At 36.5% G+C, this 24,628-nt stretch overlaps 1 protein-coding gene across 16 annotated transcripts in view; it reads left to right on the plus strand.

Moving 5' to 3' along the window:
* Positions 1 to 24,628, plus strand: part of TSGA10 (testis specific 10) — a 106,069-nt gene that overhangs the window by 12,512 nt on the left and 68,929 nt on the right. For 10 of the 16 annotated variants that reach the window (XM_033401817.2, XM_049696213.1, XM_033401809.2 and 7 more), the window contains 4 exons: positions 9,737 to 9,952; positions 17,231 to 17,296; positions 18,323 to 18,490; positions 19,066 to 19,221. In XM_033401817.2, coding sequence (XP_033257708.1) covers positions 18,440 to 18,490; positions 19,066 to 19,221 — 207 coding nt within the window. In that variant the 5' untranslated portion in view covers positions 9,737 to 9,952; positions 17,231 to 17,296; positions 18,323 to 18,439. Of the gene's footprint in view, positions 1 to 9,736; positions 9,953 to 17,230; positions 17,297 to 18,322; positions 18,491 to 18,990; positions 19,222 to 24,628 lie in introns of those variants that run through there. The other 6 variants (XM_033401827.2, XM_033401825.2, XM_033401826.2 and 3 more) reach the window with 6 other exon arrangements.

The raw sequence follows: 24,628 nt of genomic DNA on the forward strand, positions 1-24,628 counted from the left end.
TTCAGAGTTAGTGAGTGAAAACTATATCCCAGGTGTTGTATCAGATGCTTTCAAGTACATAATCTTACTTAATCATCCCAACTTTGTGAAATTGTGATGTTATTTCCATTTTACCAATGTGGAAGCCCAAGTTCCAAGAGGGTAAAGAATTATGATATTTGACTAATGAGTGACAGAGCTAGGATTTCTCTGAACTCCCACATTAGCTAGAATTTGAATCCAGTTCTCTGAACTCCCAAGTTCATTATTGTTTCTGTTCTCCTGGTGTCTGACCTGTGGTATAGCTATTAATAAAGGCTATTAAAAGAAACTTCCTCTTCTAGGAAAATGGAGTAGACTTACTTTTCCTTACTCTTCCCAATAAGTACAGCTAAAAACCCTGAATATTATGTATAAAACAAGCATAAGAACACTCTGAAAGGTGGGAAGAAGGAAGACTGGCTAGAGACCTCAGCACACAATGAATGTTAGGACATGTTAGGGAGTTCCTGGTTTTTCTTTTTGTTCCATATATCCCAGGCAGAGTACTGGAAAAACTGGCAACCAGAAATCATGGGTGCAGATTTATAAAGGTCTCAGAAAAGCCATCCCTTTCTAGCTGAAGGACTAGAAATTGGGCAATCTAGCAAGGCAGATTACTCTTAGACAAGAACTGCCCATTTTAAGCAGACACCAGGGAAAAAAACTAGCTCCATTCCTGCCAGCAAAGGCTAAGAGCCCAGACATCCACCCTTCTCATGCTATAACAAAGAACCCCATCCTTCCCTCATCCCCCCACCCTGCCCCACAAGGCCCCCATCCCACCAGGGTGGTATCAAAGAAGGCTGAGTGGGGAACCAAGACTTTTGTGTCATTCAGGAAGTAAGGAAGTCCCCAACCCCATATTGTCAGCAGAGACCACATGGGGAGCCAAGAAGTCCACTGCCACCTGGTAGTAAGAGGTGCCCCATTTCCTCTTTGCTGGGATGATATCAGAAGAGACCTAATGCGGAGTCAGAACCTTTACCACCCTCCAACAGTAACAAGTCCACCCACCCACAGTGGCAGTGGAGGATACATGGGAGCGGTAATAAGGAGCCTCCATTCTTCCAGCTCTGGTGATATCAGCAGAGGCCTGGTGGGGAGCCCGAAGTCCCATCCCTGCCTAGCCGTCACGAGGAGCCCCACCCTTCCCAGGTGTCACAGGAGGCCTAGTGGAGAAATTGGGCTTTTACTCCCATCCAACAGTAACAAGGCAGTGTCCCCCTTTTCTTGCTGGAGCGGTGTCACAGGAAGCCTACTGAAAGATAAGAGTCAGTGTCTTAGACTATGAGGTCTCAATAAAAAAAAAGGAAAAAACACTCCTCATCCCAAAAATCAGGAAGATTTCAACCTCTATGAGAAAAGACAATCAAGAGATGCCAATACAGAAATGAATCAAATATGACAATTATCTGACAAGGATTTTAAATTAGCCATCATATAAATGCTTCAACAAGTAATTTTGAGCATGCTTGAAACAAACAGATAAAGTACAGCCAAGTGGAATTTTGGTAGCAAACAGGCTGTTGGAAATAAAAGATATAAAGTAGAGGCAAGTGGAATTTTGGTAGCAAACAAGCTGTTCTTCAGTAGGTGAATAGAATAAACAAACTGTGGTATGTAATAGAATATTATTCACTGATTAAAAGACATGAGCTATCAAGCCATAAAAAGACATGAAGGAACCTTGAAAGGATATTGTGAGGTGAAAAAAGCCAATCTGAAAAGGTTACATACTCTGTGATTCCAACTATACGACCTTCTGGGAAAGACAAAACATAGAGACATTAGAAGATCACTGGTTGCCAGGGATTTGGAGGGAGGAAGCGGTGAAGGGAGCACAGGGGATTTTTAGGGCAGTGAAACTATCCTGTGTACAGTAATGATGGATACATGTCACTGTACATTTGTAAAAACCCACAGAATCAACAACCCTAAGAGTGAACCCTAATTAAACTCTGGATTTTAGTTAATAATAATGTATAATGTTGGCTCATCAATTGTGACCAATGTACCACACTAAAACAAGATGTAAATAAGGAGAAACTGGGGTGAGTTGGAGGGGGGAGAAGGGGTATGTGGGAACTCTCTGTACTTACTGGTCAATTTTTCTGTAAACCTAAAACTGCTCTAAAAAAAAGTAAGTTCTATTAAAAAATACATGGGAGAAAAGACTTCCAAATTATGTATCTGATAAGGGATTAATATCCAGAATATATAAAGAAATCCTGTAACTCAACAACAAAAACCCCCAAAACAACGCAATTCAAAAATGGCAAAAAACTTGAATAGATGTTTCTCCAGAGAAGATATACAGATGGCCAATAAACATGAAAAGATGCTCAACATCACCAGTCATTAAGGAAATGCAAATCAAAACCACAATGAGATATCACTTCACACCAATCAGGACCACTATTATCAAAAAGCAGAAAATAACAAGTGTTGGTGAGGATGTGGAGAATCTGGAGCTCTTGTGCATTGCTAATGTAAAATGGTTTAAGCATAGTACAAAATTTTGGCAATTCCTCAAAAAGTTAAGTATAGAATTACCATGTGATCCAGCTATTCCACTCCTAGGAATATCCCCCAAAGATTAAAAGCAGGGACTCAAACAGATACTTGTACGCCAATGTTCATAACAGCATTATTTATGATAGCCAAGAGGTGGAAACAACTCAGATTCCATTGATAGATGAATGGATAAACAAAATGGGGTACGTACAAACAATGGAACATTATTCAACCTTAATTCTGAAAGGAGACTACAAGATGGAAGAGCCCTGAAAACAGTGTGCTAATTGAAATAAGCCAGGCACAGAAGGACAAATATTGTATGATTCCACTTATATGAGGTAGGAAAATTCATAGATAATTATTTAATGGGTACAGAGTTTCAGTTTGTGATGATGAAAAAGTTCTGGAAATGGATATGGGATGGTTGCACAATGTTGTGAATGTACTTAATGCCATTGAATTTTACATTTAAAAATGGTTAGAGTGGTAAATTTTATGATGTTCTATTTTACCACAATAAAAAAGTTTAAAAAAATACAGTAACTGAAATTAAAAACTCAGTGTTCTCAAACAAAAACATGAAGAGGAGGAGAAAAGAATGAATCAGTGAACATGAAGATAGAAATAAAGAAATTACCTGATCTGAACAATAGAGAGAAAATAGATTGAAAAAATGTGAACAGAGGCTCAGGGACAGGTGGGAATATAACAAAAGATCTACATTTGGATTGTTGGAGTCCCAGAAAGAGAGGTAAGAGAAGGTGGGGCTGAAAAAATATTCAAAGAAATAATGGCTAAACAGTCCCCAAATTTGGCAAAAGACATAAATGAAAGAAGGTGAGTGAAAAGCTACCAGGAGTCTCCCAAAGAAATCTACACTGAGATACTTCATATTCAAACTGAAAACTAAAGACAAAAAAAATCCTGAAAGAAACAATTCATTATTTATAGGGGAGCACCAATTCAAATGGCAGCAGGTCTGGAAATGAGATCAGAAGGAAGTGGCACAACATTTTTCAAGTGTTGGAAGAAAAGAACTGTCAACCCAGTGCATATTCTGTATTTAGAAAAGTATGAAGGGAAAAGTAAGAAATGAAGGGAAAATTAAGATATTCTCAGATGAAGAAAACTGAGAATTTGTTGCCAGCAAAGCTACCCTAAAAGAATATCTAAAGGAATTTCTCTAACAAGGAAGGAAGTGATAAAAGGAGTAGTCTTGGAAGAATAGGAAGGAAGGAGGAACAACATATAGAGCAAAAATATGGGTAAACGTGATCGAATTTCCTTTTCTACTTTTCTAAATTATGTTTGTCGAATGTAGTTCTCAGTGCATGTAGAGGAAATATTTAAGAATTATTTTATTAATAAAGGAGGGTAGAGGGACGTAAAGGGAGGTAAGGTCTCTGCACTTCACTTGAACTGGTAAAATGTAGGCTGTGATAACTTATGAACATACAATGAAACACCTAGAGCAACCACTAAAAATCTGTAAAAAGAGTTATACTCAGAATTGCTATGGATACCTCAAACTGGAATTCTAAAAAATGTTCAAGAAACCCAGAGGAAAGTGGGTAAAACAAAACAGAAAGAAAAATTAAAAAAAAAAAAACACAACAGAAAACAACAGAAAAGTCACACTTGAATCTTAACATAAAAGTAATTACATTAAATATATGTAATCTAAATACACCAATTAGAAGCTAGAAATTGGCAGAGTGGATTAAAAAACCATGACCTAGCATTATGCTGTCTATAAGAAATTCACTTCAAATATAATGATATAGCTAGGTTGAAAGGCATTCAGACCCAAATGAAGAAATAAAACTATCCCTGTTTATAGATGACATGATCTTCTTCCTGGAAAATCTCATACCATCTACAGTGTAAAAACTAGAACTAATAAATGAGTTCAAAAGGTCAGAATACAACACAAACATACTGTATTTTTGTTTTAAATTTATTTATTTATTTATTTTTTGGCTGCGTTGGATCTTTGTTGCTGTGCGCAGGCTTTCTCTAGTTGTGGTGAGCAGGGGCTATTCTTCGTTGCGGTGCACGGGCTTCTCATTGCAGTGGCTTCTCTTGTTGCAGAGCACGGGCTCTAGGTGCCTGGGCTTCAGGAGTTGTGGCTTGCGGGCTCTGGAGCACAGGCTCAGTAGTTGTGGCACACGGGCTTAGTTGCTCCGTGGCATGTGGGATCTTCCCGGATCAGGGCCCGAACCCGTGTCCCCTGCACTGGCAGGCGGATTCTTAACCACTGCACCACCAGGGAAGCCCTGTATTTTTGTATATTATCAATTAACCGGTGGAAATCTAAATTAAAAATTACATGCCATTTACAATCACTCAAATAGAAAATGGAATCCTTAGATGTAAATCTAACAAAATAAGTATGAACTCACATTCTGAAAACTACAAAATGCTAATAAGAGAAATCTAAGAAGATCTAAACAAATATTCAGGGATTGGTAACCTCAACATAGTAAGATATCAATTCTCTCCAAATCTATATCCAAGTTTAATACGATTCCCATCAAAATCCCAGCAAAGAACAATTTTGAAAAAGACCAAAGTGGAAAGAGTCATTCTCCTTGACTTAAAAACTTAATATATAGCTACAGTAATCATGACTGTATGGTATTGCTAGAGGGACAGACATAGATCAGTGATACAGAATAGAGAATCCAGAAATAGCCTTACACGAATACAGCCAAATGATTTTTTTTTTTTTTTTTTGCGGTACGCGGGCCTCTCACTGTTGTGGCCTCTCCCGTTGCGGAGCACAGGCTCCGGACGCGCAGGCTCAGTGGCCATGGCTCACGGGCCCAGCCGCTCCACGGCATGTGGGATCTTCCCAGACCGGGGCACGAACCCGTGTCCCCTGCATCGGCAGGCGGACTCTCAACCACTGCGCCACCAGGGAAGCCCGCCAAATGATTTCTGACAGAGGTGCAAATGCAATCTGATGAAGAAAGGTAGTCTTTTCAACAAAATGTGCTGGAGCAATTTGATATCTTTTAGGAACAAAAATGAGCCTAGACCTAAACCTCACACCTTATACAAAAATTAACTCAGAATAGGTCATAGATTTAAATGTAAAACATAAAACTATGAAAGTTTGAAAAGGTAACATAGGAACAAATCTTCAGGACCTTGGGCTTGCTGAAGAGTTCTTAGACATGACAGCAAAAGTGTGATTCATAAAAGAGAAAATAGATAATTTGAATTTCATCAAGATTTAAGTCTTTTACTTTGTGAAAGACCCTGTTAATAGGATGAAAAGATAAGCTACAACCCCTGTTTCTGTCAAAGGAATCGTATCTAGAACATGTGGAGAACTCTCACAACTCAACAGTAAAAAGCAAACAATCCAGTTAGAAAATGAACAAAGAATATAAAGACATATTTCACAGGAGGATGTATTGTTGACAAATAAAAAGATGTTCATCTTTTCTAAACATCAGGGAAATGCAAATTAAGACCATGATGAGATAACAATGCACACTGTTAAGAACAGTTAAAATAAAAAATAGTCGTGATACCAAATGCTGGCAAGGATGAGGAGAAACTGGATCACTGATACATTCCTGGTGGGAATGGGGAATGGTACAGCTACTCTGGAAAATAGTTTAGTTCTTAAAAAACTAAACATACATTTACCATACAGCCCAGCAATTGCACTCTTGGGAATTTATTCCAGAGAAATGAAAACTATGTCCACTCAAAAACCTGTATACAGTTATACAGTTGTTCATAGCAGCTTTATTTGTTATAGTCCCAAACTGGAAACATCTAAAACTTCCCTTAATTGGTGAATTATTAAACAAACCGTGGTAATCCATACCATGAAATATTATTCAGCAATAAGAAGGAATGAACTGTTGATCCACATAACAACTTAGATGTCAGGGGCACTGTGCTGAGTGAAAAAGCCACCGTCAACAGATAGCATACTGTGATCTCTATCACATGATTCTATTTATGTAACATTCTCAAAATGGCAAAATTATTATAGAGATCAGTGGTTGCTAAGAGTTAAGGGTGGGGAAGGAAGGCTGTGACTATACAGGAGTAACGGGAGGGTGATCTTTGTGGTGATGGAATAGTTCTGTGTCTTATTGAGGTGGTAGTTACAGCATTTTACACGCGATAAAATGGTATAGAACAATAGGCACACGTTGTACCAATGTCAAATCTCTGGGTTTGATATTTTACTGTAATTTAAGATGTAACTGTTTGGGGAAACCAGGTTAAAGGCACATGAACCTCTGTACTACGTTTGCAACTTCCTGTGAACCTTTAGTTATTTCAAAATAAAAAGTTTTTTTTTTGCAAGTTTTTTTTTTAATAAAAGCTACTTTTTGAGTACCTATTGTCTGCCAAAAATTTTACTTGAACTTTTATATCTCTCTAACTACACCCTGAAAATTGTAGGTATTCTCTCCATTTAACAGATGAAACTCAAGAAGCTTCCATTTATTTTTTTCTGAAGTCAGATGCATCTCTTAGGATCAAGAAAATATGGTAAATTGTCCGAGGTTAAGTGACTGGTGAGGAACTGCAGCAGGATTTAAACCTGTCTGCCTCAGTCCAAAGCCCACATCCTTTGTAACCTCCTCTTCTAAAGTACTTGTGTCTTGGAATTAAGTAAAAGTGGGGCTTGATGTCAAGGTGAGGGAAGTGTTCATTTATTTATTTATAATGTATTTGTTTTATTCATTTAATAATTGAGCATCATGTGCTAGATATATAATAAATGATACAGAAAGGAGAGGTATGTTGATACAGAAATTAGAGACATGATCCCTTTAAAGTCGCTTAGAACTTAGTGGAAGGGACAGGGAAACAAATGATTATAACACATCTTATAAAATACTAAGATAAAAATATATAAGAAGCTGTATGGGAGCCCAGAGAGGAAAAGCATGTAACCTTTCCTGGTGGGAGGTCAGGAAACATTTTTAGCATGTTCTTGTTGCTCAGAGACGTGGCACTGTTGAAGCCATGAACAAAGACAAAAAGATAGATAAATTGAAGTTTGTTTATCCCTATAGTTAAAAAAAAAATGCTAGTAATGAAAAGAGGTAATAAGAGTGCGGGAAAGTAAAGAAACAGTGAAAGCATGGATAAGAAGAGCAAACAGGAAATCATTGCATGGTTTCTGTACTAGTTGCTAGAGGTGAGCTGCAGATTTCTTTAAAATTACTACAGGCAAAAGCAACAAGGAAATTGTAAAGTAATTCACGGTACAAAGAATAAAAACAAACCAGGTATACAAAAGAAGCACATGTTTTTCTGAAATTGAGACCTGAGCGAAGTTTTCCCTGAGGAATCTTTTTTTTTTTGTGGTACGCGGGCCTCTCACTGTTGTGGCCTCTCCCGCTGTGGAGCACAGGCTCCAGATGCGCAGGCTCAGTGGCCATGGCTCACAGGCCTAGCCGCTCCGCGGCATGTGGGATCCTCCCGGACCAGGGCACGAACCAGTGTCCCCTGCATCAGCAGGCGGACTCTCAACCACTGTGCCACCAGGGAAGCCCCCTGAGGATTCTTATAGAGAGGGTTCTGTGATATAGTATATAACATTTTCAATAAATTTCCTAACAGGTTTTAAAATGAGTTTAGCAAGTTTCTTACAGCATGTCTAGAGCTTAGGTGTATATTGGAGATGGTGGAGAGGGCTTGGACAGGGCAGTAGGCCTGGGACCACAAATGGTATTTGTTCATCTTATTCTCAGTGTAATGAAGCACCATAAGGCTACAGGAATTACTTCAAATTTGCATTTTCAAAGAATTTTTAGCTGTAGTTGGGAGAATGCCAAAAAAGAAGAGCGTAAGAGGTATTGCTGAAATTCAGCCTGGTTGTGATAAAAGGCTCAACTACAGAAATAAGTGCATTTACAGTTTGCCTTTTTGCTTTTTAAAAAATTCTTCAGGTTTTTTTTTTGTCTCCTGGTTTTGACAATTTAAACTCTTTTCCTGTAAATCTCACAAGTTAGTGTGCCTTACAAAATACCAAAGTGAGAATTGGATTAAAATAATGGCTTTTATTGTGCTTCTTGAGTATAATAAATGTCATTGTGGTATAGTTAGTTATATATAATTCATGACCTTTAGGATATTTCTTTATATAGTGACAAATAATAAAGTTTATATTTTTAAAGAAAACTTTGTTGATTTTGATGGTTTGGAAAGAGCTCTCTCTATTTACTTGAAAAGGGCAAGGTTACAGCAAAAATAATGTTAGAACTAAGAATAATGTTACATAAGAGATTTAGCAATTTTAGATGCTCTTTAAAGACCAAGACTGTTTTTTTCTTCTGTCTTTTCACATCTTGCACACACAGTGCCTTGAATATAATAGGTGCTCAATAAATATTTGTTAAATATACAGTGAGAGACAAATCCTGTGGAAAAGGGCTTTGTGCCACCCCTTTATCTCAGATATTTCTCTTACGGCACTTAATATACTGTATATGTATTTCCACAAGTAAACAATACATTCTCTGAGGCAGATAGCTAACCTATCTTTGTATCTGTTGAATTTAACATAGTTCTTGACGTATTATCATTATTCAATCGGTATAACATATCTTTTTTCCTTTAAAGGCATTTGGATACCTTCGTGATAGAAAAGGCCCTTTTCTTCATCCATTGATGGTTTGATAGTGGGCTAGGAAAGAAAGCTGTGGTCCTCTGCATAAGTCAGCAGATACTTGATTGATTTGGTATTTAGCTTAGTCAAGTAAGTTACTGATACGTTCAAAAGGACTTTTCTAAAGAGTTAACATATTTTGATGACAGTAGTTAGAAACTTAATTCTAAAGAATGCCTAATTGATGATATTAATTATTTAAATTAAATAATTTCAAGACTGGTTTCTTTTCTGCAGATATAAATATTTGGCAATTTTTCTAATAGTTTTGTTAAATATCAACACTAAGTGTTTTTTTTGTTATTAAGCTGTAAATTGTTTTGAGAATTATAGCTATAAACCTTTAAATTTTCACTTAGTATATTTTTTTCAGATAGGTAACACAGTCACATGGTACAAAATTCAGAAAGTAAAAAAAGATATATAGTTAAGTCTCCTTGCCAGGGAAGCAAACCTCCCTTCCTGAATCTAGTCACCTAGTTGTTCTCCTCAGAGGGAAGCTAAGGAAATAGTTTAATTTGATGATTTTCTTTCTACTTGTAACAGATTGAAGATCTCAAACAGACAAATCATGGCTTGGAAGAATGTGTTAGGAAACTCTTGGATGGTAAGGAGGTGGTAAGCAGTCAAATAGAGGATTTAACCAGCCACAATGAGCATCTTTGTCAAGAACTGATTAAAATTGACCAACTAGCAGAGCAACTAGAAAAAGAGAAAAAGTCTGTGGTGGATACTGCCAACAAGGAACTTGAAGAAGCAAAGGTATTAGATTGATCACTGATCAGGTTTTTTTTTTTTAATTGAGGTATAATTGACATATAACATTATATTAGTGTACAACTAGTGTACAATTATATTCAGGTGTACAACATAATGATTCAATATTTATATGTATTGTGAAATGATCACCACAAGTCTAGGTAACATCCAACTACTGATCAGGATTTTAATTCTACTTTAAACATCATATAGTTATTAATGCAGTGGAAAAAGTGGCATTTTCATTTACATCATTTGAAAGTTTTTTAGATTTGACATTGTAATTAAATATCTATTCTAAGGATTAAATTGTTTTGTGTTTCACATTTTATTTCTTTTAAAAATTTTTACCCAAAAATTTTCCTAAGTAATATGTAGTCATAGTAAAAACTCAAAGCAATGGGAATGTTCTGTATATAGAACATTTCTCTTTCTCCCTAATCCTTTTTTCCTCTGCAGAGGTATCTACCAACAAGTATATATATATATATTTCCATTCTTCTTTTCTGTTTTCACACATATACAATTTATTATAATTATATAATTATAATTTACACATTCACACTTTTAAAAAAGGTGGGTTTTTTTTAACCAAAGCTTTTAAATTTCTATGTAGTCAAATTTGTCAATCTTTACTGAATTCTGAGTTTTGATCTTTTATTTTTTGAGGTCCCACCCCCTTTTAAAACATTTGAATGAGACTTCCCTGGTGGCGCAGTGGTTAAAAATCCACCTGCCAGTGCAGGGGACACAGGTTTGATCCCTGGCCCGGGAAGATCCCATATGCTGCAGAGCAACTAAGCCCGTGTGTCACAACTACTGGGCCTGCGCTCTAGAGCCCACAAGCCACAACTACTGAGCCCGTGTGCCTCAACTACTGAAGCCCTCGGGCCTAGAGCCCATGCTCCACAAGAGAAGCCACTGCACTGAGAAGCCTGCACACCGCAATGAAGAATAGCCCCTGCTCACCGCAACTAGAGAAAGCCCACACGCGCAGCAACAAAGACCCAATGCAGCAAAAATAAATAAAATAAATAAAAATTTAAAAATATATATTTGAATAGACTTTATTATTTTAGAGCAGTTTTAGGTTCATAACAACGTGAAGCAGAAGGTAACAGAGATTTCCCATATACTCCCTGCCCCCACACATGCCTAGTCTCCCCCATTATCCACAATCCCCCACCAAAGTGGCACATTTGTTACATTTTATGATAAAGAATTGACATATTGGGACTTCCTTGGTGGCACAGTGGTTAAGAATCCGCCTGCCAATGCAGGGGACACAGGTTCGAGCCCTGGTCTGGGAAGATCCCACATGCTGCGGAGCAACTAAGCCCATGCATCACAACTACTGAGCCTGCACTCTAGAGCCTGCAAGCCACAACTACTGAGCCCATGTGCCACAACTACTGAAGCCTGTGTGCCTAGAGCCCATGCTCCACAACAAGAGAAGCCACTGCAATGAGAAGCCCGCTCACCACAACAAAGAGTAGACCCCGCTCGCCACAACTAGAGAAAGCCCGTGCACAGCATCGAAGACCCAATGCAGCCAAAAATAAATAAATAAATAGATAAATAAATTTATTAAAAAAAAGAATTGACATATCATGATCACCCAGAGTCCATAGTTTACATTAGGGTTCACTCTTGGTGTTGTACATGCTATGGATTTGAACAAATGTAAAATGACATGTACCTACCATTATAGTATCAGAGTAATTTCACTGCCCTAAAAACCCTATCTCCACCTAAGGTTTTTTTTTTGGGGGGGGGGATACGTGGGCCTCTCACTGTTGTGGCCTCTCCCGTTGCGGACCACAGGCTCCAGATGCGCAGGCTCAGTGGCCACGGCTCGCGGGCCCAGGTGCTCTGCGGCATGTGGGATCTTCCCAGACTGGGGCTTGAATCCGTGTCCCCTGCATCGGCAGGCGGACTCTCAACCACTGCGCCACCAGGGAAGCCCTCTCCACCTAGTTTTGAACCTTGTTTAGGAAGGCCTTCTCACCTCAAGAACTACAAGAATATTTTCTACAGTTTTCTTTAAAGAATTCTTAACATGTATATTTAAAGTTTTAATCCTTCTGGAATTTCTTTTTGTTCTAGTATGAGGTATGGTTGAATAGTCCTTTCTTCAGTCACTGATTTAAAGCGCCATTTTAACAGCTACTGAATTCTTGTACGTGCATGGATATGTTTCTGGACGATTTGGTTTCATTGATTCATTTGCCATCTTCTATGCCACTACTGTATTATTTTAATAACTATAGCTTTATGATATTTTGATAAACATTTTATTTCTTGATTAAATTTTAGTACCCTACCATGACCTTTAGAAACTAGGAATTTAAACACTACTATAAAATGAAGACTTTGATTTCTCATTGTTGTCTGATGGCTTACAGGCAAGACACATGGTATATGTGAAAGCCAGAAAACAACCTGTTGAAATTTTAAGTGATAACATGTGCTTATTCATCTTGATTTTATTAATCACCAAATTAGTAAATTGTGTCTGTAAGATGGTAGTTTCCCAAAGCTAATTGTTATTACATGTTATTTCATACACATCCTTTTAATATACTCTTGGTAGCATATATAATATAATAAAGCATATATTATTATATAATATAATAAAATAAAAATATATTATTTATTATAATAATTTAATAAAGCATATTATATGGTACTCTTGGTAGCATATGATAAAGCACTTAAATGATCAGGCTATAAACCTAAGTGTTATTGAAGACATTATTTGTTACAGTAATTTGAAACCTAAGAGCCTAGTTAATGAGCACTAGGATGGTATTTGTATACATACAGTAGCCTCACGTATTTAGAGCGTGTAAAGGATAAGTCTGTATTAATGAAAAGTCTGAATAATGGAATATTTAAATACATGAAGTTTATTACTTTAATATAAGGACACAATCTTCCCGGAAGAAGATTGTGTTGCCTGGAGGAGGTCCTTAGGAGAACTATTTGAGAGAGTAGATAAGAATGATTTGTTTTTAACTTGCAAATTATTTATCTTGTAATAGTTGTTACCAAAGTATTTGAAGGGTATTTAAAAGTAACTTAACTATTTTAAACATTCTCAACAAACTTTTTTGTTTGTATTGTTTCTTTTTTAATAATAGTTATCATTCATTCACAGTTTAATGGTAAATTGAGTTCAGTCTTAATTATAAAAATTGTCAAAAAACACTGGATTGATGTTTTATTATGTCTTTTTTGTTTTCTTCTTCAAATTTAAAATTAACAGCACTCCTTCCCAGACTGTGGGAAGCCTAGTTGGCCAAATTCCCATAAAGAGAATGCCTGGTTTAGAAGTCATCAATTTTAAAGGGTTGTTAGGGTCTGTGTTCTAGAGAGAGAGTGAGTACTCTTTGAGGGTGAATCCTCTGCTATCAAAAGGAAGAATTTCAGGAATGCAGAACATCTAAAATAAAAGAGCTAGGATTTACCTAAAACTGAAAATATTAAATTCATAGATGGAAATTCTGCCTAGCTCCGAAAAGAGTGTTTCTAGGAAATAGATATCCATATATATATGATTTGGAATGTTTGGTGTATTCGAGAATTGGAAAGCTATTTGTAGAAGAGGTGGACTGTAGTCTTAGGATAGAGATAACATTGCTGATGCAGGGAAAACATTGGAAAGTTAATAAAGAGAGGACAAAATGGAAATAGGTCCTTTGTGTTGGTAAAATGCCCTGAAATGAAAACACCAACCTCAGTGAGGGGATGTTCCAGGTAGAATGGGGATTAGAAAGATGCGTGAAAGGTGCTGGGAATGTGAATACCAATGCGTGTTGTTATCATCATGAAGTCATTGGGTGTACAGTTTAGGCATCCAGTCACTGGGGAGAGATTCCTTATCTGATTTGTGAGATGAGACTTGAAACAAGAGAATTTCTAATTTGAGAGCTGAGAATGTTTGGGTCCCTGTACTATTTGAGATTATTCTTTAGATATGTGGAGGTAGAGTCTGAGGCTAAAACTGCTGTTTGTCTAGAATTGAGATAGTATTAAATTTATTTACTCAGAAGAGTTTACTTTTAGTCATATTTTTAAAGTCCACTGAGTAACTTCTTCCATCATTCATTCCATGAAAATGTTTTGAGGATTTGCTATTGTATTATCTATCACTATGTAACAAGTTACCCCTAAATCTTAATGACTTCAAACAACAAACATTTATATCTCACAGTTTTAAGGGCAGCTTAACTAAGTAGTTCTAGTTCATGGTTTCTCAGGAAATTGTAATCGAGGTGATGGCCAGGCTGCAGTCATGGCTTGATTGGTACTGGAGGATTTGCTGTTAAGATGACTTATTCAGATGGCTCTTGGCTTTTGACAGGAAGCTTAGTTCCTTGACATGTGAACCTCTCCCTAGGTTGTTTGATATATTCTTTTTTTTAAAATATAAGTTTATTTATTTATTTACTTTTGTTTGCATTGGGTCTTCGTTGCTGCGCGTGGGCTTTCTCTAGTTGCGGTGAGCGGGGGCTACTCTTCATTGCGGTGCGTGGGCTTCTCATTGAGGTGGTTTCTCTTGTGGAGCACAGGCTCTAGGCACGCGGGCTTCAGTAGTTGCGGCACGCGGGCTCAGTAGTTGTGGTTCTCAGGCCCTAGAGTGCAGGCTCAGTAGTTGTAGCTCGTGGGCTCTAGAGTGCAGGCTCAGTAGTTGTAGTGCACAGGCTTCAGTAGTTGTGGCACGTGGGCTCAGTAGTTGTGGCTTGCAGGCTGTAGAACGCAGGCTCAGTAGTTGTGGTGCACGGGCTTAGTTGCTCTGCGGCATGTGGGATCTTCCCAGACCAGAGCTCAAACCTGTGTCCCCTGCATTGGTAGGCGGATTCTTAACCACTGCACCACCAGGGAAGTCTCTTGATTTATTCTTTATGGCATCTGGCTTCCCATTGGAGCCAGTGATCCAAAAGAGACAACAAGGAAGAATTTCCAGTGCCTGTTATGATCCAGTCTCAAGAGTTACATACCGTCACTTCCACCATATCCTGTTCTTTAGAAGTGAGTCACTAAGTATAGACCACACTTAAGGGGCAGAGAAATTAAGCTCCATCTTTTGAAGGAAAGAGTATCAGAATTTTGGGACATATTTTAAAGCTTCCACAACCGTAAGCCTTCTTTGATCTTTCCTTCTTGAGTTGTTATCATTCATAACTTAATGCAGTGTTTCCCAGATTACTGAACACAAGTTTGTGAAATATGAAGAAACAGAGTTGCAATTTTACCGTTACTATTTCTTCATACAGTTTATATTTTTAATTAACATGGGGCCATTATTGGACTGGATCTCTTGTAGCTCTTGTCATTACTATTACTTTGTATGTGATTCGGTCAAAAATGCTTCAGAACCTACTATGAGGAAGACAAGGCGTAAAGCCTGTATCAGTTTCTGACCTACACCCCCAACCACACATGCTTATTCCCTCTCTCTCTCCCTGATTCATTTTTCTCTAGCACTTTCCTACTACTTTCCTCCTCCTTCCCTCTGCTGCAGCCACACTGACCTCCTTACTATTCCTTGGAATTTAGCAGACAATCTTTTGCCTTTTGCTATAGCTGAATGTTCTGCCTGGAATATTCTCCCGAATTTTTACATGGTTGACTCCCTCAGTGAGGACTTCCCTGATCACCCCCTTTAAAATTCCAGCCTATTCCTTCATAAACACTCCCAATATTCTTAAGGATATTGCTCTTTTTTCTAATGTAGTATGTAATTTATTCGTTAGGTTTATTTTTTGTTGTCTATCCAGCTGGAATGTAAGCTGTCCAAAGGCAAGGATCTTTGTCTATTTTATTCCCTTTTTAAAAATCTTAAGTATAGAACAGATGTGAGTACTCATTATATATTTTTGAATGACACAATGACTATCTGATATATACTTTACCTATTATCTTTTATTTTTCTCTTTTCAACGAGAATGTAAGCTCCATGAGGGTAGAGGTTTCTGTCTGTTTTATTCACTGCTATAGCCAGCAAATAACACAATGTCAGACACATAGTAGACACTCATTAAACAATTGTCAAATAAATGAAAGCACTGGGCTGGCATCTTTTCATTTGAGCCAGTTATAAGTTTGTTTTTCAGAGTGGAATAAGCATTAATGTTTTTATCTTTATAAAAGTAATACATATTTTTTTAATAGAAGAGTATAATGAAGAAAATAATATGTACTGTTAATCACACCTTGCTATACCTAGACATAATCTATCTTGCGCAATTTACTTATTGGTTATGTGCCATCTGTATCTAGGATATGTGTGTATGAATTTATTTTTTACAAGAATGTGTCATACTAGATAAAATTTTTGGCAGTGTGAGTTTTTATACTTAATATATATGGACATCTTTGCACAGAATTCAGTATAGATCCATTTTTTTTTACTGTCTACATAGTAGTACACATTAAAGCATTGAAAAATTATCAAAATTATCCAAAACTATATATAACCTTATCCAAACTGTATGTAAGTTATATTCTATACCATAACACCCCTTAGTATATCATAAACTAAAATATAACTGCCAGAGAAATCTTAGAACTTTGGTCTAAAGAACAAATGAGAAGGAATAATTGCAGAAAATTCAAATTTAAAATATAACAGGAGACATTTGTGATTAGAATAACAAGGGGGAGGTTTACGAATTGAGAAATCCATTAAACTAATATGCCAACTTTTAACAAAGAGATTTACAGCTTTACATAAAAACATAGTCACTATTCTCCAGGAACGTACAATCTAGTCATAGACTAGATATATGATTGCAGGTGGCTATACTGTAAGACTTTTAAGACAATGTTATAAAACTGATACAAAAAGTATTTTGTGGGTTGGATTGAACTAAACTATTAAAAGAATTCAGAGGAAAGAGCAATCACTTCTGACTATGGTGACTTGGGAAAACTTATTCTAGTCATTCTTTTGACTCTTCCGCATTATCATCTTCAAAATTATAATTAGTATTAACAGTTTGTTCCAGTTTATGAGGAGCAATTTGACAAAATAAAATCAATTAGTATTTTATACAAAACATTAGACAATTTAAAGGAACTGCTTCATTTCATTCTAGGTTCTTTTACCATCAAAAGTAGGTAAACATAAGAGTGGATTATCTTTTCTTTCATAAAGTATTCACTGTCTGCATGTTTTTATTTTTAAGCAGCTCCTGTTTTTGACGCTCTCTTTCCAGTGAAATCAGTTTAAACATTTTACACCTAAATAACAATTTTTTCTGTCTTGTTTTTCAGATTGAACTCATTTGCCAGCAAAATAATATAATAGTATTGGAAGATACAATAAAAAGACTCAGATCTGTAAGTACATTTTTCATAAATATATATTAAGGAATCATTTTTATTCTGTTAGTAGGACAGCAAAAATTGTACATATGTTTTGGCTCTCATGCATTTTGTGAACAGTAAAAAATGTTTGTTTTCTAAAATCAGCACTCTCTGCTTGATGCCCAGGGGTACTCCCATCCGTAAGAGCGATGCTATTCTTGCTCTATTTCATCATTACTTCTTTCTTTCCTAGAGCTGGAGAGAACTTTTGGTTGGTTTTATTAATGCTCTTAGCTGTTACTTGATTAAAATGACGGCTGTGAGTAATTTAATTCTCAAAATGTAAGATGTATTTGTGTACACATTTATTCCTCTTAATAATAAATATTTTAAAGTCAAATGTTGTTACTTAGTTCTGAGTAATATGTTCTCTTTAACAATGTGAAATGAAAATTGCTCTGATTAGACATTTTAGTGTTATCATTTAAAATATTTGAAACATCCTCTCTAAAATATCTGTACTTTTTTCCCAATAAAGTATTGGTAAAATAAATATTGTAAAACAAATGTTTCTAAATATATTAAAGTGAATGGAAATGCACTTGAAAGTATATACATGTATAGAATATCCAGCATTCATTTAATTTATTCATTCATTGAATGATTATTGAACAAAATTGAATGCTATGAACAGGTGCTTTAATAGTAGCATACAAGTTTCTCTAAGCAAATTAATTCCATTTTTAGGATTTGTTACTAGATCTGATACAAGAAACAATTCTGGCCTCTCTGAAATTTCTTTACTATTTTTTCTTCAAATTATTGAGTAAATGTAGGGACATTTTCAGTGAAATAAAAATACACTACATTCAGAAATGCTGGAAAAGAAAGGTGTCTAACTGCTTTTTAAAAAGTATTGATGAATTATTATTTTTTGAATTATTTTCAAAATACCAAATTTATTATTTTTAAGGATCCTGTTTGCTTTCAACTTTCATTTAGAAAATGATGCTATAGTTTAGCTTGAAATAATGGCCTAATTTTTTCCTCCTTGGCAAGATAATTTTAGAGACTGAAAAAGCACAAAATAAATCTCCTTCCAGACTTGATTCCTTTGTCAAAACTTTAGAAGCAGACAGAGAATACTACAAGAGAGAAGCTCAAAATTTGAGAAAGATGATCAGAAGTAGATCTAAAAGCCCAAGACGCCCATCTCCATCTTCCCGGGTAGGTTTTGGAAACTTATAAATACTTTGGAGTTTGTTGCTCAGTGACTTTTATTCTTTGATTTATCTAATCTGGAAATAATTCCTTTTAATTTGGCATGAATTGGTATACCAACGAGGATGGGATACAGAGCTCTCTTTGATAGCACAGTGGACCGTTGAAATTGGCCTTTATCCCCAGCATTAGTAGTGGTTGGGGGTAATCATACAAATGTGGAGCAATTTGGGATGAAGTTGTTTAAAAGAGAGGCAATTTTTAAACTTTTTTCATCATTTCATTATATCGTCATGTTTGCTTAACTAGAGATCGTGTGCTGCCATCAGTAGCACCTTTCTATCAGTAACACATGTCAAAGAATAATTTCAGATTTCTTTTTTAAAAAATTTTATTGAAGTATAGTTGATTTACAATGTTCTGTTTAATTTCTGCTGTATAGCAAAGTGACTCAGTTATACATATGTATTCTTTTTCATATTCTTTTCCATTTTGGTTTATCACAGGATATTGAATATAGTTCCCTGTGCTCTACAGAAGGACCTTGTTGTTTATTCAGATTTCTTATGTAATAATTGTAGGGTACAAAGTGTGATGTAGAGCTTTTGAAGACAACAAGAGACCGTGAAGAGCTCAAATGCATGCTGGAAAAATATGAGCGTCATTTGGCAGAAATTCAGGGTAATGTCAAGGTTCTCACATCTGAGAGAGACAAGAGCTTTTTTCTGTATGAGCAGGTAAACTTATTTATAAGTAAACAAAATACATAAATACTAACAATTCTAGAGATAGGTAATTCTTTAAGTTCTATGAGAATGCTTAAATCTGTCAATCAAATTAATCTAACATTTGGGAATTGCCTTTGTTCTTATGATATTCTTAATGAAATGTAATGTATTTGTGTATGTGTACACACACACACACACACACACACACACACGTTATCCCCGTATCCGAAAAAGCTCATATGCATGCATCGGAATAGTCTGATTTTTGGAATAAGAAATGGGGAAAGTGTTAAATGATAGGGTGTGGTGAGTTCAAGGTAAAAAATTTGGACTTGGGGGTTAAAAAATACAAACACATCACTTTGATGTACTGTCAGTCACTTTAGGAATTGCCATATAATTTAATATAGAGAGTAAAATTAGTTTGTAGTTTATCTCTATTTTTAGCTTAAGATTATATAACCCTTATTAATCAAATGGCTTCTTGACTCAACAAATAAACCCCAAACATCACCAATATAATTTATTTTAAAAATATCAAATTTTATTAAGAATTATAGCTACTAAGTGCAGGGTTCTGGACTTGCTACTCTAAAAGATAGAAAAAATAAACCAGACACTGTTTTATATGTTTGCAATCTAGTTGGGGAGATAAAATATATTATCTTGTATTTACTTTTTGTTACTTTAGCGTAAGTAGTCTAGAAGATACTGTAAGAAATAAAAGAGGTGAGTACTTTTAGTTATGGTTATCAAGATCTTTGCTAGACGATGTGGAGTTTGAGTCCTGAAGAATGAATGGGGTTTCTTTTATCTTGAAAGGGGTAAGAAAGAACATTCCAGACTAAAGGAATGGTATGAAGCAAAGGATAAAGGTGGGAAAGTCAGTACATAAATGGATCAGTTTATGACTAGAATAAAAGTATATGTCAGTGGAGTAAGGGCTTGAGAGGTAGACTAGACTAGAGCAGGAGTCTGAAAACATTTTCTGTAAAGGCCCAGATAAGAAATAGCTTGGGCTTTGCAGGCCATGTGACTTCTGACACAGCTATTCAACTCTATTGTTGTAGTGTGAAAGCAGCTATAGATAATATACAAATGAATGAGTTTGGCTGTGTTCCAGTATAATTTATTTATGAACACTGAAATTTGAGTTTCATATTCTTTTTACCTGTTGTGAAATATTCATCTTGTTTTGATTTTTTTTAACCATTTAAAAATATAAAAAACATTTTCAGCTTACAGAGTTACAAAAATAGGCAGGCTGGATTTGGCCTGTGAACTATATATAGTTTGCCAATTTCTAGACTACATGGTAGAAGCTGTTCAGAGGGCCCTATAGGAGGTTTATACTTTGCTTTCTTATAAGCAATGGACAGTCTGTTTGTTTTTTTTTTAAAGTGGAAGAAATATGATGAAATCTACATTTTTACAATTTTAATCTGGTAACAGTTCTTTATTATCTCTTACGTAATCTTTCTATGTTATCATCTTATATAACAATTTCTCCTTCAGGAGATTTGGAGGAGGGGGAAACCATGGACTCTTTTTTTTTTTTTAATTAATTAATTTATTTGTTTATATTTTTGGCTGCATTGGGTCTTTGTTGCTGAGCGTGGGCTTTCTCTAGTTGCGGTGAGCGGGAGCTACTCTTCATTGCAGTGTGTGGGCTTCTCATTGCTGTGGCTTCTCTTGTTGCTGAGCATGGGCTCCAGGCGTGTGGGCTTCAGTACGTGTGGCATGCACGCTCAGTAGTTGTGGTCCACGGGCTTAGTTGCTCTGTGGCATGTGGGATCTTCCCAGACCAGGGCTCAAACCCGTGTCGCCTGCATTGGCAGGCGGATTCTTAACCACTGCACCACCAGGGAAGTCCCCATGGACTCTTTAGAAGGCTGTTAACAGTAGTCCATGCATGAAGCATTAAGGGACTAATCTAGGGTGCGATCAGTGGAAATAGAGATAGGGACAGATGCAAAAGACACTGAAAAGGAAGACTTAACAAGATTTGATTTTAGCACAAACGAGGGACAAAAGGAGATCACTGAAGTTCTGTTTTGAATGACTGAAGAATTGTGGTAATAGAAAAAGAAACAGGAAGGTCACCAGTGGTTTGAGAGAAAAGATGTGTTTGGTTTCAGAGAGAGAGAGTAAGATGATGGCGGTACATCAGGTAGTAACTGCCATCAGGCAGTAAGAAATGTGGGACTGGAGTGGGGAGAGAGGCAAGAGCTGAGTATGTAGATTGAGAAGTCGTCTGTTTTGAGCCTTCAGAATGGATGAAGTTTCTGAATGAGAAAGCTATAAATAGAGTAACAGAGAAGTCAAGATGGAATCTTGGGAAGTTTTATTCAATTGGTAGAGGATCCTTTGAAAGAGATAAAGAAGACAGGAAACTAAGGCAGAACATTGTTATACGCCCAAGGAAGGAAGGAATCTCAAGGAGATTGTTGAAGGCAATGGCAAGTGTTGCCGAAATATCAAGAACAGGAACTGAGAAGTGTTGCCATTAGATTTGGTGAGGTCATTACGTGAAATTCTGCAGAGTGGTGGGTGTGGGAGCCAGGTTAGACTGGGGAGAGAGAGTGGGAGGTAAGGAACAGTCAAGATGTACAATCCATGGCACTAAAAAAAAAACCCTGTCAAAGGAAAAAGAGACATTTGATGGTAAATGGGGCAGCAGGATTTAGTGACAGTTTTTCAAGATATGGGAGTTGTGTGCATGGTTGAAGAAGTAGAGAAAGAGTCAGTGGAGAGGATGATATTCAAAAAAAAGTAGGATGTGAAACAAAAGTAGGATTCAGAAAGTAGGATATGAAATCATCTGTAGATATAGAATAGATTTGGAACCCGAGGATGGTTGTTGAACAAGTGTGTAAAGAGTTTGTTGGGTTGTCAGTAAGGATTGATGGGCCCTTCTGTCAGGGTAAAAGTAGCCAGGACATGGAAATGGCATATACATTTTGGAGAGAAAGACTGGAACGCTATGATATTTTTTAAACCAGTATTCTACCTGAGTTGTGCTGCATTCAAATTTATCACAAAATGGATGGAGTAAACCCACAGCCAACATCATTCTCAATGGTGAAAAACTGAAAGCATTTCCTCTAAGATCAGGAACGAGACAAGGTTGCCCACCCTTGCCACTGTCTTTCAACATAGTTTTGGAAGTTTCAGCCACGGCAATCAGAGAAGAAAAAGAAATAAAAGGAATCCAACTCAGAAAAGAAGAGATAAAACTGTCACTGTTTGCAGATGACATGATACTATACGTAGAGAATCCTAAAGATGCTACCAGAAAACTACTAGAGCTAATCAATGAATTTGGTAAAGTAGCACGATACAAAATTAATGCACAGAAATCTCTTGCATTCCTATACACTAATGATGAAAAATCTGAAAGAGAAGTTAAGGAAACACTCCCATTTACCATTGCAACAAAAAGGTAAAACACCTAGGAATAAACCTACCTACGGAGACAAAAGACCTGTATGCAGAAAACTATGAGACACTGATGAAAGAAATTAAAGATGATACAAATAGATGGAGAGATATACTATGTTCTTGGATTGGAAGAATCAGCATTGTGAAAATGGCTATACTACCCAAAGCAATCTACGGATTCAATGCAATCCCTATCAAACTACCACTGGCATTTTTTACAGAACTAGAACAAAAAATTTCACAATTTATATGGAAACACAAAAGACAACAGCTAAAGCAATCTTGAGAAAGAAAAACGGAGCTGGAGGAATCAGGCTTCTGGACTTCAGACTATACTACAAAGCTAAAGTAATCAAGACAGTATGGTACTGGCACAAAAACAGAAATAGAGATCAATGGAACAGGATAGAAAGCCCAGAGATAAACCCATGCACATATGGTCACCTTATCTTTGATAAAGGAGACAAGACTGTACAGCAGAGAAAAGATAGCCTCTTCAATAAGTGGTGCTGGGAAAACTGGACAGCTACATGTACAAGAATGAAATTAGAACAGTTCCTAACACCATACACAAAAATAAACTCAAAATGGATTCAAGGCCTAAATGTAAGGCCAGACATTATAAAACTCTTAGAGGAAAACATAAGCAGAACACTCTATGACATAAATCACAGCAAGATCCTTTTTGACCCTCATCCTAGAGAAATGGAAATAACATAAAAGTAAACAAATGGCACCTAATGAAGGTTTTGCACAGCAAAGGAAACCATAAGCAAGACGAAAAGACAACTCTCAGAATGGGAGAGAATATTTGCCAACGAAGCAACTGACAGAGGATTAATCTCCAAAATATACAAACAGCTCATGCAGCTCAATATCAAAAAAAAAAAAACAACCCAATCCAAAAATTGGCAGAAGACCTAAGTAGACACTTCTCCAAAGAAGATACATAGATTGCCAACAAACACGTGAAAGGATGCTCAACATCACTAATCATTAGAGAAATGCAAATCAAAACTACAATGAGGTATCACCTCACACCAGTCAGAATGGCCATCATCAAAAAATCTAGAAACAATAAATGCTGGAGAGGGTGTGGAGAAAAGGGAACCCTCTTGCACTGTTGGTGGGAATGTAAATTGATACAGCCACTATGGAGAACAGTATGGAGGTTCCTTAAAAATCTAAAAGTAGAACTGCCATATGACCCAGCAATCCCACTACTGAGAAAACCATAATTCAAAAAGAGACATGGTTCATTGCAACACTATTTATGATAGCCAGGACATGGAAGCAACCTAAGTGTCCACTGACAGGTGAATGGATAAAGAAGATGTGGCACATATATACAATGGAATGTTACTCAGCCATAGAAAGAAATGAAATTGAGTTATTTGCAGTGAGGTGGATGGACCTAGAGTCTGTCATACAGAGTGAAGTAAGTCAGAAGGAGAAAAACAAATACCGTATGCTAACACATATATATGGAATCTAAAAAAAAAAAATTGTTCTGAAGAACCTTGGGACAGGACAGGAATAAAGATGCGGATGTAGAGAATGGACTTGAAGACATGGGGAGGCAGAAGGGTAAGCTGGGACAAAGTGAGAGAGTGGCATGGACATATATACACTAAAATGTAAAATAGATAGCTAGTGGGAAGCAGCTGCATAGCACAGGGAGATCAGCTCAGTGCTTTGTGACCACCTAGAAGGGTGGGATAGGGAGGGTGGGAGGGAGACACAAGAGGGAGGGGATATGGGGATATATGTATACATATAGCTGTTTCACTTTGTTATACAGCAGAAACTGACACACATTGTAAAGCAATTATCCTCCAAATAAAGATGTTAAAAAAAAAAGTCTAAAAAAAAATAGATGGAGTACCATATATATTTCTTAGTAAAACACTGTCTCTTTCATTGACTGCTTCCAAATTAATTTTTTTTTAAATTTTTGGCAAAGACATTGTAAACC

The sequence above is a fragment of the Orcinus orca genome, chromosome 13, assembly GCF_937001465.1.
Source record: "Orcinus orca chromosome 13, mOrcOrc1.1, whole genome shotgun sequence".
Lineage (NCBI taxonomy): Eukaryota > Metazoa > Chordata > Mammalia > Artiodactyla > Delphinidae > Orcinus > Orcinus orca.